Source organism: Neolamprologus brichardi, chromosome 12 (assembly GCF_056152115.1).
Source record: "Neolamprologus brichardi isolate AB-2024 chromosome 12, ASM5615211v1, whole genome shotgun sequence".
NCBI lineage: Eukaryota > Metazoa > Chordata > Actinopteri > Cichliformes > Cichlidae > Neolamprologus > Neolamprologus brichardi.
In genome coordinates, this window is record NC_142115.1 from 6,813,479 (window position 1) to 6,829,022 (window position 15,544).

At 37.7% G+C, this 15,544-nt stretch overlaps 1 protein-coding gene across 1 annotated transcript; it reads right to left on the minus strand.

Moving 5' to 3' along the window:
* Positions 1-40: 40 nt before the first annotated feature.
* Positions 41-10,588, minus strand: ncaph (non-SMC condensin I complex, subunit H). The gene is made up of 18 exons (XM_006797526.2): positions 10,481-10,588; positions 9,246-9,468; positions 9,021-9,111; positions 8,782-8,874; positions 8,477-8,594; positions 8,175-8,317; positions 6,703-6,892; positions 6,484-6,566; positions 5,996-6,189; positions 5,704-5,849; positions 4,627-4,733; positions 3,684-3,803; positions 3,197-3,304; positions 1,958-2,098; positions 1,615-1,725; positions 1,365-1,441; positions 1,031-1,106; positions 41-367 (listed from the first exon to the last, which is right to left on the minus strand). The coding sequence occupies exons 2-18, from the start codon at positions 9,461-9,463 to the stop codon at positions 308-310; spliced, it is 2,076 nt and encodes a 691-aa protein (XP_006797589.2). The 5' UTR covers positions 9,464-9,468; positions 10,481-10,588; the 3' UTR covers positions 41-307.
* Positions 10,589-15,544: the final 4,956 nt, after the last annotated feature.

Below are 15,544 nucleotides of genomic sequence, written 5' to 3' on the forward strand. Positions count from 1 at the left end.
GTGGGGTAACATGTTTTGGATTTAATTTCTCCATCAGATTTGAGAAAAAAAAGCTTTTATTTCTGTTCACAATGTACATTTTTTGTGTGCTGTTGAGTAATTAGCTACACACAGGATATGCATCAATTGCACAAACTAAAAGGAGAAATAAACATTATATTATATTATAAAGAATAAAAGCAGATAGAGACAGGAGATAGAAACAGGACAGCGTCAAAAAGAAAAAAAAATACACAAAGTAAAGAGCTGAAAAAGAAGAGAATTGAAGAAAAGAGTAGCAGTAAGCCTCATATGATTCATAATTCCCTCAGTGGCCTTGTTTGATGATGATATCTGACATGTCATCAACCTTCACCAGCTCCAAATTCTGTAAAAAAGACAAAAACAAACATCAGGACTGACTACTTGTAAGCGTGACACAGCAGTACTACATTTTAATGTATTCTGTGGACTTGCTGAACCAGATATGTAACTTTAAGGAACATCTGCCAGCCAATCATGTTTGGACATCCTATTTCAGGGAATAAAGAATGAATGAACTGAAAAATAAATTGCCCAGTTACACACCCAAATTCCTTCCTTGGTGAAGTTTCCTGGTGCTAAAGCTATATCTATATCTATATCTATATATATATATATATATATATCTATATCTATATCTATATCTATATCTATATCTATATATATCTATATCTATATCTATATCTATATCTATATATATATATATATATATATATATGCACACAAACTACAAACATTAGCTGTGATAGCACTCAGTGCTTTGACCCATGTGACATAATTTCTGGCACCAAAATAAACCAACAAGGTGCAGAGTCCAAAATAAATGGGTGACATCATATTAGCTTTAACCACCTTTGCATTTAAAGCCAATCTGGCTGCTATGGGAAGTGCAGTTTGACATTGGTTTAATTTTCCATCCCTTGATGCTGCAGCTCATGAGGAGAGTACATACATCATAATAATAACAAATGAAATCAAATAAACAAAACATACAGCAAACAACACTCACCTTTTCATTGGCAAGATGAAGTAAAGCAACAAACGCCAGTGCCACTGACAGGTTCTGAGCCATTGTGTTTGGTAATCTGAATATGTGTGAGAGAGAGACAGAGAGAGGGAGTGAGAAAGAGAATTTTATATTTCATCAATGATGATTTTCATGATTCTAATGGAATTAGTATTTCAGTGACACCGTGATGTGATTGTGTATAGCTTAACACTAGCTTGTCAGAGAAACTTCTACATCTCAAACCATAATTTTATATCCAATATTCTTTTGGTGAGGTCTGATACTCCTCATTAGTGCTGTGCCATGGCAGACATGACAAGAGGTCTGCTTATACCTTTGAAGCAGCGTCTTTGTGGTCTGACTGAACACTTTCTCTCCACACACTTCAGGTTTCTCCACAGTCTCCACCCCCTACAGGGAACACCAAGGAACAAGTAATAAAACACAGAGTCAAACAGAAACGCAGTGAAAAAGGGCCGCCTGGAAGGCAACTGTGCCCACTGCATGTGATGCATGACCAACCTGAAATTTGTCATTGTATGCACCACAGAAAAAAAGAAGCTAATACGCGGTGTGTAATTTACCTCTGTGGGTTTTTCTGGGCTGTCAGTCAGAAGAGTCCACATGCTGTTCTTGAGTCTCTTCATGTCCATTTTCTTTGCTGTCTTGGCGTAGTTGATTTCAATCTTGTTGACCTACAAAAACAATCAATAAAAGTAGAACTATAGAAGTTCACAAACAAAAATTCTGCTTATAATGTATCCATTATTAATGATTATTTGTCCTAAGTCATACAGTTGTTTCAGTTCCATCTTCTAGTTTTCAGTGGGGTATGATAAAAAGATATTACTGCAGAAGCTTTTGAGCAGAGATGGTACTAAAGGGAAGAGCCACTTAAAGCACGACTAAACTAGTTGCATTGCTCACCCTGTGTGGCTCAGGTACCAGATCCTCCTCCCCATAGGTGGACAGCCCCTCGAGATCTTGTGAGGGCGGAGGCATGCTGTCACTCGAAGGCTGTGTGTCATCTGAACCAGCAAACCCTTCAACATCATCATCACTGTCACCCTGAAACAGAAGATGAATAAAGATTTGACATGTGGTTTCTAATCAGTTGTTGATTTGCCGTGACGGGGATTTGTTAATTCTTTCATTCCTCAGCAGGTTAGATGTTGCTTTTAGCTTCTACCACAAGATTTGATGCAGAAAGGGTGTAGTTTCCATGTAGTGTCAGTCACATGTGTGTGATACATAAAAGAAAAGGTTTTAAACAGCCGCTCTGATATAAAAATGTCATATAGAGATATAATTGCTATAGCACTGCCATGTATTTTTGTTTCCTAGCACAGTCAGTGAGACAAGCCCATTTGTGAGACTGACAGCCCTGTGTCAGCCTCCGATCACGATTTAGTACCTAAATAAGGAACTACATCAAACTCCAGCACAGCACAGTACCTGCAAAATATGCAATAAAAAACACACACAAGTACAACCAGGCTGTGCAGGAGGAGATACTAGCAGTAGACAAGAATAAATGACTGCACTCAATACGACAGGAACAGCAAAACAGTGGATAGAAATCACTGATGTGGTTAAATGGTGAAAAAGTGGGGTTATTCTACTAAAAAATATACATTTATTGGTCTTCCAACAAATTGATGTATTACATAGGGGGAGTAGGTGCCAGTTTGCCGCCATATTGAACACAGGGCCCGAGACAGACATTGATGTTCTGCATAATCACATTTAATGTACATGGTTAGACACAGGCCACATGTGTAGTATGTCAAATGTCGCGGAAAAGACGAGTCGTAGGCATTTGTAACTGATCAGAAAAAAGGAAAAATATGAATTTTTATTTCTTTACTAATGCAAACAATATATACTAGTGATTGTTGTAGTCATTGCAACATCAAAATACAACCCTAAGATTAAAATTTGTGTTTCATAACCCAAACCACTTCTGGATAAACCAGAAACAGTAAGATTTTACAATATAATCAATTCAGAATTGACAGTGAAAGGTGTCCAGGCATGCGGTTTAAAATCCTGCCCAATGAAATGTGCGGAGCTACCTGCTGAAGTAATCCCTTGAGATAAATGAACACCTGAAATGAGCTTTCTTAGAATCAAATCAAAAGTGATGCTAAAAAGAGTTTTTCAGACCTGTAGACCTGGACAGAAGTTGGCTGTGTCATTGGCGTTGTTGTAGTCATAATCTCCAATGCCTTCTCCGAGCTCTGCAGACAGCCTCTTCTGTCCTTCTGGACTTAACTAGAGTAAACAAGACCAGATTGATCAATATTAATACGTCCCAAACAACTTGCACTCAATTACGGAAATATTGAGTAAATTACATACTGACTGTAAAACTGCCCAATTTTATGAAAACAAAAACAAAACAAACAGTTGATATGAGATTCAAACACATCCGAGATCATTTTTGAGATATCGCATTTTACATCAGAGGTAAATAAGAAGTCCATGTGATACTGCAAGCCATATTAAAAAAAACCACTAAAAATAAAATAGATGTAAATATTAAATCATGTCTGCAGAGTTAGAAGAATCTAAAAAAGTTAATAATTTTGATTAAATTATAAAATGCTAACATAAAGTATGGCCTGAAATGGTAAAAAGAAATAAGTCTTACTGTGCTGGAGGGTTTGAGGCTGAGCTGGGAGAGCGTCTCTGGAGGAAACTGGAAATCTGCTGGTAGAGTTGTTTTTTTACTTCTGGTACTAAGTGCAGACTTGGTGTTAGTGGTGGCAGCCTGTGAAAGGAAAGGAAGATAAAGTTTGGTTGGTGAGTTTCCCAAAAATCTGTAATCCAAAACTTCAAAAATACAAATCCTTTTAGAGATTCAACTGAATTTAATCATTATAGTTAAATCACAAGAGTTATATTTCAATGAAGAAGCACACAAGAAAAGACTCAGATCAGCAAGTTTCCTGATGCATACTTGACAAACAAATGAGTTTAGGTTCAGTTCAGAAGGATAACACCCTTATTAGCACTGATTCTGTCTTCATTCTGAACAAACTGATTATTTCATGCTCAAAAAGTTTCTCTTTTGCTTCAAATTTTTAAACTGTAGGTGGCTATACATTTTTTAAAGCATTTACATGCTGGTCAACCAACATCTAAAACCAGATGTCCTGAGCAGATACATAAAAGACTTCCACACATGGTAACTGGGATGGAGGCTGCATCAGAAATATCTACTATCTAGTACTGAATACTGTGTTGCCATGGCCACTACTCCAAAAAGTACTACGTTATAGCCACAGTGCCTCTGTTTTTAAGCAGATGTAGCACGCTGAGAAAGATCACATCTGACTCTGTCACTGGACTCTGCTACAGAACATGCTAAGCTTTACCTCCTGTCACCATTACTAATATTTGTACATGAGATCGATGTTATTATAATAACCATGGCAGCAGGCTGGCTCTGTTCACAATGACATGAAACACTGAAATGATTGAAGAGCTAGTCATCAAAAAGTAGTCACTGTAGTTGAACAGGTTAATGTATTTGGCAGCTTCATAAATAGAAAAAAAAGATAGAAGCAGCAGAGATGTTTTCTTTTTTTTACCCTTGTTGTTCGGAAGTAGGTATCAAAGTTGACATCGTCATTGAAGTCTATTTCAAAAGTCTTTTTGGGCTTCCTTTTACGTGTCTCCTTTTCAGGCAAATGATCCACTGTATGACATAAAAGTACATAAAAATGGTCAGAGATTACAGATGGCAGGTTACTTTTACACTGCACACATTCAGTGAGAAAGGACAAGCATTAGAAAACCATCTCAGTTGTTAGAGAAAAGGCCTAATTTACCACGTCACTCAAAACAGAAAATAATTGAAATTTGTAAACATCATTTCAGTATGACAGCATAATGCATCCGAATGCATTTATGATAGATTTCAGGCATTACTTATGACAGGCTAGATAATGACCAAAGTGAATGTGGCATGCATCACATGTTACTTCAAAAACAAACGCAGTAGCATAAGCCTAGATTTAATCTTACCAACATAAATAAGAACATTTTTAATGTGATGTGTTGTCTGTCAACATCTACACAAACTTTAATATGTAACATGTCTTGTTTAGCGTAACTACTTCTCTAATGTCTGCTCACATCTCACAAATATCTCTATATCTGAAGCCAAATCTGAACTGAAGGATGGCGCTGTGATGTTTAACAACTGCAGCACAGCAGGACATAATATTTGGACCGTGTTCTGCTTCAGAAGGCACCGTGTTACAAGTCACTAACGACATATCCGATCTAGAGTGGTTTGATCCTCGGCAGTTATTCTAGTCGGTTTTACAGCCTTCTTACTGACGCGTATTACTCAGGACCTGTTGTAGTACATGCGAGTAGGGTGGTTAAGCTAAGGAGTTGTGCTGAGGAGTTTCTTTGTGCGATGATTTGTGCTGGGAAGTGGAATATTTTAAAAAGCAGCACAATTTCAAAACCTTTTTAACGTCTCCGGCTGCTCATCGGCTTTGTAAATTGGATGGTTTCTTAAATATGAAAGCTTACAGAAATTACGTTATTTACATTCAAAGAAAATTTGGAGTTTGGTATTTTGTTATAAGGTGCAATAATGCAACGCTTTTACTGCAACTAAAATGGGTCTTTGCTAAAACCTTAATTTCACTCACACTTGTGTTTCGGTTTGAACTGCCAGTAGCCAGGTCCAGCCCACGTGGCCATGGTCCTGGGGCTGAAGTATGAATACTCCCTGGGCTGAGAGGACAGCTGCAAGCACATGGTGGCGATGTCTCCCTCTCCAATGGGAATCACATCCCTGTATGGCATCATAAAAGCATTCAAACTAAAAACTAAAGCAAATTTACCATCCATTTATAGAAAAGGTTTAGGAGACAGACAATGGGAAGGGAAAAAAAACAAACAAAAGACTTCCCTGAGCTGCTGTCCAATCCTCAATCTTACCTTCTTTTGCCAGAGCCAGAGGGCTCACAACCCTCCTTGTGTTCCTTTGATCCATCCTCACAGTCACCCACTCCCTCCTCATAGTCACCATCAAAGTCAGGGCAGTCATCTTCCTCTGGCTCTGGCTCGGGCTCATTGTTCACGTCAAACACATGATCGCCCTGCTTCATCTTCTCTAAGAGCTGATTCATGGTCTGAAAGAACATGCATACAATATTAAATTCAAACCTGCAGGACTTTACATTTCTAAGGACTTTTACTTTGCAAGCAAAAATGGTTGCTCACACTAGAGCTGTAGTAAAACAGGGTTTCCTTTATGTATCTACTAAAAGAGAATTAAGAACTGAACAAAAAAAACAAAACAAAGGAGGTCAGTTTACAAAGGATTAAATCAGATTTGTAGGTTGGAAATTCCATAACCTAATCATATTACAACTAGTATTCAGAAACAACTGACAGAAATAAGCACTAGATCTGTTTTCTCTTACCTGCTCCGGATTCCAGCTAGTGAACGAGAAGTCCTGCAGTGAGGGGCAGATGGAGCTTTTCTCCTGGGAACGCTGCAGTCCAGCTGCCAGTGACATGTTACAGAAAGACACGTTTTCATTTCCGGGAGAACCCGAAGGATGACAGTGATACAGTGCTAAGGTTCATATGAACATCCAACTAGCGTCACAATATTTAACGTCCAAGTGAAAGACTTTTACCCATGAATGGGGATGCTGGGACCCCCTGTGGAGATGGAGGAGAGTAGGCGGGTCTGGACTGCAGGAGGGTCATGTGGGATGGAAAGAGCAGCTCGCAGCGACTGCTCTCACTGAACAGAACTGACAGGAAGACCCCAGCTGTGCTGCTCTCATCAAAGGATGAGGCCATCCGCTGAAACATGGGGTCCACCTTTGTGGGGAAGACAGAAAGTTTATCATAAACACAACCTAGCTTGATATCAACTAAAAGAGGCATTTAAGCTTATTACTATGGCAAGTGATGCTGTGATAGTTATGAAAAAAATAAAATAAAAAAATCACTCGAGGTGTCTTCTAAGACAACATCTAATTTAACTATTGATCTAAATCAAACAAACTTATCAATCATCAGTGGATTTAAGCTGATTGTAAGGCTGTAATCCATGATAGTAATCCAACATCAACTCTAGCAGTGATGCTGAAGTTGTTTAACATTTAGTAAAGAGACCTCTGCACATAAGTGCATATAAAAATTTGGTACGGGGACTGTGCCACCCTTTTTTTCCAGTTCTTAGTAAGATCGTTCTTAATTTGACTGCTAAATATATAACAACACCAAAAATAGTAAGCAGTATTCATAAATTTGTATTTTCCAGCTTATCATGTTGAACAGTGAGTTTCTGTACAGGAAATAAAACAGAAGGCTGTTTTTTTTTTACTGATTCTCCTCTACACTAACTTTTTCCTGATGTAATATAATCACAGCTGAAGCATGTTCATATCAATAAGGATTTAATTAATTAAATAATTAACAAAAATCTAAGCTCATAAATAGCCCAAGCCTAATGAATATACTTTCAGCTCATGTTCAAACCTAGCAAAGTATAGTTTACTTGGTTAGAATAAAGTACTGCTTACTTAGATTACAGCACTGTTTGTGTATCGATGATAATTACATTTGGCATAAAAATAGAGATCTACCTCTCTCTGGGTCTTTGTTGTTTCTATATTATATATATCAGTTTAAAGCATTCCACCTATTTTAATGGAGTGATGGTGTGTAATGCATCTCGAGGGAGTTGCATCTTCTATTCTGGTGGTATAAGATAACAACATAGCTGAGTCTGTTGGCTACAAAACAGAATGATTTGACCCAAAATCCAAACAGTGAAATGAAAACAAAACAAACAACCTCTGAATGTTTTTAGTGTTGTTCATTTATGTGCATTAATGAGCCTAGATCTCGCAAAGGTTGTTTTTTCAATTCATTCTTATTTAACCCAAATGCTGTATTCCTGGATCTATACATCGATAGCTATATTCTATTATTGCTGCATGACATAAACAATAAGCAGTAATATTTCCCATGATTAGTCATTGGCATAGTGGTCCAGAAGCCCTGAACGATACTTCTGTTATTTCAAAAAGTACAAAAAAAAAAGAAGAACTGAGGTGCGCATTATTTTAGTTACTTTGCTAAGACCTCTACATACCTCACATCTCCTCTCAGACTCAGCACTGTTGATGTTGCTCAGGTTTTGCTCTACTGTCTTTTTGGGAGGCCTTTTCTTCTTTGGCTGCTTGGCAGTGACTTCAAGTCCTGCATCATCTCCATCTTCCTCTGTTGCACCATGGCCTGTGTATGCACAAAGAATTCAAAAAAAGCAGAAAATGTTCAATAGTACAGGAAGGTGGGTTCAACAACTTTAAAACTGTGTTAGAAAAAGCCAGAAAGCTCAAGCCACAGCACAAGTACGGTTAAAAGAAAATCCAACAACAATACAGAGACTCTCACCCTCTCCAGGTTTGGTTTCAGCACCCAGACCACCCAGCACTCTGTAGGCATCAGCATGAACAGCATCCACTCTCACAGCGTAGATTTTCGTACTGGCATCCAGAGTGCCAGCTGCCACCTTTAGGATGAAAAGATGTAAATGTTGAAGGATACTACTTGCTAAACTTAATAATAAATACATATTTCACAGTGTATGACATCACCTTTTATAGGACCCTTCATATGATGCTTCATTCAAATGTTTAAATCAGTTCAAAGACTTTTAGAGAACCAAAATGATGAATGAAACAATCAGTTACACATACCTTGAAGTTGGTGAGCTCTGAATCCTTTTGTTTGAGAATATCAGCCATGTAATCAATCAAATGCAGACCAAATGCATTTTTGGTGGTGATTTTCTGTCGATAAGAATAAAAAAAAGTAATGTATTAATTTATTTTCCCTGTATTTCGTCATATTTTCTCATCTACTAATCACAGAGAAAGACAAAGGACATTTACTATAAAGGGAAAAGAGGAAAATGCATGCACATACAAATACTTACATTTTCAGTGGAGAGTTTTATGCAGGTGGAGTAATGCTCTGAGATCTGTGCATTTGACAACTTGGGCACGGCAGCAGGAGTTCCCACAGTGCTGATTAGGATAATGAGATTGTCTTTGAGCTCTCATGATACATAGCAGCCAGGCAGACAGGTACTATTTGTCAAAGCCATGGCACAAAATCTTTTTACAAATTACTTTTAGTTTTGCCATTATCTACAGCATACCTGTGAGATGCAGAGTCATTTAAGGAAGAATCACTTGCAGCTTGAAGGTCAATGACTCTTGACCTCCTACGCTGACGTCGCTCCTGCTCATCATCGTTTCCAGGGAAAGCTGACAGCAGTGGAGTGCTGCTGCCTGCAGGGGACAGACCCTTATTCTTCAAAGAGGATGACATCCATCCTGGTCGTACCCGGGAGACGGGTGTGGAGGCTGCGCTCATCTTTGCTGGAGATAGGAAAAGATGTTTGGACTGAACAGAGGGTTGGAAAGAAATAGTGCTTAAAGAGCAGAATTCAGTGCTCTGAATGTACCATACACATATCAATTTGAAGCAGGAGAGAAAGTTAACTTGGCTCAGTTAACTATTTGTTGTAGTTAACTGAGCCAAAACCAAAATTAACATGTAAAAAACTCCTCTAATCAACCCAAATAAAATCTTTAGGAAAAATATTAAAAGTAACTCAATGGATATCGGTGGTGAAATCTGTCAATACAACCCACGGGGTGAGGAATTAAGGTATATATTTGATGCTAACATAACTCTGAAACAGCCGTTTTTACAAAGTGCTGTGCTTGTGTTGTTACAGCTGTTTGGAACTTACAAAGGAAAACAACGTTTATGCCAAGTTTAAAAATCACTAATGAGAATAAGAAGACAGAATGTGGTCTCATGATGACAAAGAAATTGGGAGAAAAAATACAAGACAAACTCTTATTGTTGGCTCTGGTTATGCAAGCATGATATGCTAGAGTTAAGTTCGCATCAATCTCGCCTGTTTGCTACCGAAACAACGTTGTTTACTTTAAGGGTTCATCATTTATTAGTATAGCACAGCACAGTCTGCGAATCCTTCCTTTTGTAGACTCATACCCATTGACTTTATTCTGGATTTCCATCAGTTTAACTTAGCTTGAACGCTACTCGCATATAAACAAAGGAACTCTACAATAAAGTATTAAACCAGTGAAAAGGTTATATACATTCAATTAAAATCAATTTTCAGAAAGCAAACGCCATCTTAGCACAACATATTTGGTAAGCTAGTTTAGTAAAATAATCACGAAAGAAGCTCATGTACAGCTCAAACGCACTTACATGCTCACGCTAAGCTAACTTTACATGCATTTTAGCATAACAACCCTAACTTCGGTATGAACGTGTTCTTACAGTTAGCGTTAGCAGGCTTACTAACAAATAAAAACTTTATCACAAGACTTGCTTCAGCCCGAAACGTACCGAGAATCGCCTTAAATCCGACGGAGACTTACGTAGACCCGTTATAAGTTGTAATATGACAGAAAGAACAAGCAGCAAATTTCTTCCTGTCCAGCGTTTGAATTTTTGCGCCGAACGGTTTACGTAGCAGCAACTACGTCATGACGCTAACCACGCCCACGACAGCGAGAGAAAGCGAGATTCAGAGTAGTTTAATGATCCCTAACTATGTATGAAAACAGTGATCTTGAGATAAAACTCAATGATTTTCTTCTTTAATATTAACATAAAGTAGTTTTTGTTGAATTGTTTATTTTATGATATTGTTTAATAAAAACATTACATTACGAAAAAGTAAGTGTTCATCAATTTTTATGACAGATAATCAGGATTTTTTTTTTCATTTTCAATACCATAATAGCATCCCCCACCATGTCTTCCTTATGCAATGATCTTTTGACTACTATGATCTCTGACGAGTGAGTCAGTAAATCCTTCAATGTTTAAGTGGTCTGCTCCTTAATAAGAGCAATAACTGGTACTGAATGAGTGTATTTTGTATGTGATGACACACTGAAAAAGTGTTTGCTGTAATCCTCACAGATCAAGCATGACATGTGAGGCTAGGGTCTCGAATTTAGGCAGCTGTGACTCAGTAAACATATATTGATATTCACATCACACTAAAGCAAAACAACATGTCAGGATGGAGCACCTTGCTCTGAACCATTTTTTTTTTACTTCTATCACTTAATAGACACTTGATAGATATTGTTTAACAGCCACGGCCGCAACTCTAACAGCATCAATTGATATTCACCTACTAAAGTAAAGACTGAAAAGCAGCATTCAAGTTGCACAGTACATTTCATTAATAACTATTTTTCTTATAATTATTAACTGAAATAAAAACTAAAGCAAAAGCAATCTTCCTAATGACATGAAGCAGCTACTTCATTTCATTTCATTTCATTCGGCTACTCACTAGATGGCAGTGACAATCAAGACTGTGTTGCTGGTAAGCTGTACGGTGAATGGATTCAGAACTGATATAAGAAAGTCACAATTTTGTTAAACTAATTCAAGTAGTTTACAAACTACTTCATTTTAAATATCAGTTTTCAGGGAAGTAATAATTAAGTAAGTAATAACTGTGACACAATCCCGTATGATTTCCTCTAAATGAATATTCTCATTCAAATGAGAAATGCCTGTTACATTCCTTTATTAGTGTGACACTAACCCTGCTCAATTTTTCCCATTTAGTTTTTGTCTATAGGGACCTTCTGCAAAAGACCTATGGGGAAAATTCAAAGTTAAACATTAGCCATTTCTTTACAGTTTCCATGAGTAAGCTTGACACAGTCAGAAAAAATGCCGTTCAGTGATGTTTAACAGGGTTGATCAGAGTATTATCTTAACTCCTCGGAGATGTACCCTCTGCCCACGCAGTGGACATCTTTGATTGCACCAGTAGTGAGTGTGTCTGTAAGGCAAGAGAAAGAAGCTTGAGTCACAAAAGCATTTAAGCATAAATGCACAGGTTTTAGCGCTAAAACAGTCCATACTAATGGCTCCCCAATTGGAGAATCTGACCAAATAATGGCCTCAGAGAGTTGTGTACACACAAATAACAGCCTGACTGTGCTGGAAAGTGTAAAAAGATATAAATAAATACATGCTTGCCATATTAAAAGTGAATTCAATTTAAGGCCATAACAGAAAACAATGTTATAACTAATCCAATTAAGTAACTAACTAATGCATTAGCTAAATTTATTCCAAAATTTGAATTTGATGGCCTTTCATTGTTCTTGGATTTACAACTTCAGTATGAAGGTATACAAGCAGATTGATATTTACACTTTATTTTACATTTTACACATTATAAAATGCATATTTTGACTTCCACCTAGGACAATAAGGTTTCAGCTTCTCTAGTCATAAAATTCTTTTGCATTTTTGGATAAGTGGCCAGGCTTCTCTATTGCAGCAATTTTAGTGCTTTCCTCCTGAAGGGAGGGGTGGAGGTGATCCAACAGACTGGAAACTGTGGTGTTGCTGTGGATGTGTCCTGAAACAGATGCTAATTTTGCACCTACACCTTTTTAGTGTGCAAATGAAGAAAATCTCTATGAAAATGTTAGTGAAGGAGGCCTAATATGAACGTTTCCTCAGTCAAAATGGTCACTCAGTGTCAGATGTGGTGGTTTATTTTTCATATCTGTAAATTAAGAAAAGTCTAATAGTTGTGAAGTTCACAACTATTAGACTGAGGAACAGACACTTGTGTCCTCAGTATAAGAGATCTTATTCTTGTAAGACCAGGGCTGATGCTACCCAAATAATAAAACAGGTACAATGTTTATTCTCCAGGACGCAGACAGACACATATCAATTCTGCTGTTTTTTGCTTGATGTTATTATTGGACTCTGCTGAAGTAGCTTTGCATGATTTCCAGTCGAAAAGCTTTGTTTATCATATACTGGGCCTTTGTGCAGGCCCTTAGTGCCCTTTAAACAGCTTGATCATTTGGGGCTAAATAAAGGCGTGAGTGGAGTGAGTAATAAAGGAGTGAGTAGCCAAACAGAAACAACACCCATGGATGTTGGAATCAATTCTGTTTGAGTTTGTCTAATGCTGGAACGTTTATTGTGTTGATACTGCATGTGCACATTTTTCAGTAATGCTTTAGTCCACTAAATTCAGTTGTTATGTTACTGTTACAATTATGATGGTACTTGAAAGAAAAAGCAAAACAAAACAAAACAACAACACACAAGCAAGCTTTTTTGTTTCTGTGCACTTGTGCTGCAATCAGCTGATTTCAGTTTGTGTTAATGATGTGCGATAACCACTGATTTCCTTTCCGATCGGATCAACAGTAAAATTCCGGCTAGTATCAACGATGCTGAATGGATACTGATACTTTACACAAAAACCTAATGTGTTTGGAAAATCTAAATAAAAAGTAGTGTATTTCAAATTATACCTTTACATTGAATACAAGACACCAGACTACTTGTTCTTATTGTTTGATTATGAAGAATTACCATGTACAAAATAACCCCCCCCCCCCCCCCACCCAAAAGTCAATACCTACATTTGAAAATATTCAATTAACAATCACTCAAAACAAATGCGACTGACTGAAAATAATAACACAGCTGAGACGTTTTATAGATGCCTGTTATTGTCTATCTGTCGTATGTATGAAATGTTTTAAGTTGTATTTTTATATTTTAAACTCTAAAGGCTGTTTTACTGTAGGTATGCTGTATATTTCAATGACACCTAGCATATATAATCCATTTGAGTGATATCACCCTAGCAGCACCTGTCCCTCTCCTATTCAGTTCACCTCATCATAAGCTTGTCATCATCTTCTGTGTGATAATAACTTACTTGTGTTTGTGTTTAATAGTTCTGTGGCCCTACCAAGTACGTGAATGAGCACACGTGAGCTATGATGCATTTATACAGCTGTATTTCACTATGACAGGCAGAAGAAGTAGTTCCTACCAGTCATTCAGATGGTCCCAGTAATACAGGTACTTTCTACTGTGTTCCTGTTAATGAAAAAATACCCCAAATTACAAAAATATTGATATTTTAAGATGAGAATTGATTCTAGAACATAAATATCGGGTATTTGAAGAATTGATATTTCAGTATTGATCTGCAGACCGCTAGCTCGGTTGGGGTGGTCAGAAGCAGAAATGTGGACATTACTTTTGTTTTTATTGCTTAAAAGCACAAGCGCGTGATGGTAATGTTCAAACTGCATTCAGGACAGAAGCACTGTATACTGCTAACGCAAGTTTGGCTCTTTGCGAAAAAGCTAGCCAAGAACCCAATGTGATGATACGGCTGAGTGTGTGCAGAGCAGAGCCTGATCTTCAACAGGTAACAAACACAGTGATGAGCAGGCTTGTAGCTCCCGTTTGTACCTGTTGGTGTTTTCAGAGTAGAATCACTGTGACAATCGCTTCAAAGTGTCTTTGAGCTGGTTTAGCTTTCTTTGTGTTGCTGGCTTTGTGTTCATAAACACTAGAAGAAAGATTAAATGTGCATCCTGATTAAAATATAAATTTGTGTTGGTGTGTGGGACTGTATAGGTTTACATTATTACCTGGTAATTATGAAACAATACATTTCAGGTCATTTCATGAAGTAATGATAATGTCATGGCAAGTAATTAAGAAACATAATGCATTACTTTTAAGAAAAGTAATGAGTAACATGCAGTGTTGGGAAGGTTACTTTTAAAATGTATTCCATTACAGAATACAGAATACATGCCCTAAAATGTATTCTGTAACGTATTCCGTTACGTTACTCAATGAGAGTAACATATTCTGAATACTTTGGATTACTTAATATATTATCATGCTGTTTACAACTGTGAATGTACTATTGCTGTGATTTATTACTGTTACTGAAGGTTCGCGGCTCCGAACCGTAGTAAAGGGACCTCTGACTAATATGGGTTCTGTGTGGGGCTCATAGCCGAAAACTAGCTTTACTTTGTTGTCTGGGTCAACTTTGCTAGCGAGAGACAGAGAGAGGCGTTGAAAGGCTGCTCCAACAGAACTTATTGTTTCAGAGGAAAACACGAACACGGTGTACAGTCGAGTCTTAATAGCTTACTTACAACTGGGCTCGTCAGGCTCTCTTCTTGGCTGCAGTGGTTATTGTTATATTTACATGCTTCCAGCTCCAGTTTTTGCTCGATGACAGCTCGTACTTTTCCTTTTTCTCCTTCCCTCGCTCACAGACACATAACGGGTATGGCAGTCCATTCTCCCTGCAGCACGGACTACACTGCCTATGATGCTACAGTCTTTAGAGCTATACCGGTAGCATTCTGCCTATTAGCTTAGCACAACAACAATAACAAAAAGTCTCTCTCACCCAGGAAACACGCAGAGAGAGAGCGTCACCCTGTAACCATGGCAACCGTAACGCTGCCCGCCTGGAACAACAGAACGTAGCTGTCAAACAAAACCCAAACAGGCCTGACCCGCCACAATATGAAACAGGGAAGTACCGCCGTGTAATCCATTTATTTCAACAAAGTAATT

Coding starts and splice junctions, on each gene's coding strand:
- ncaph (XM_006797526.2), bottom strand. CDS start 9,463: ATGAGCGCAGCCTCCACACCCGTCTCCCGGGTACGACCAGGATGGATG. Junction 3,804..4,626: donor CCTACTTCCGAACAACAAGG/GTAAAAAAAAGA, acceptor TTCCTTTCACAG/GCTGCCACCACTAACACCAA. Junction 3,305..3,683: donor GCCTCAAACCCTCCAGCACA/GTAAGACTTATT, acceptor TGTTTACTCTAG/TTAAGTCCAGAAGGACAGAA.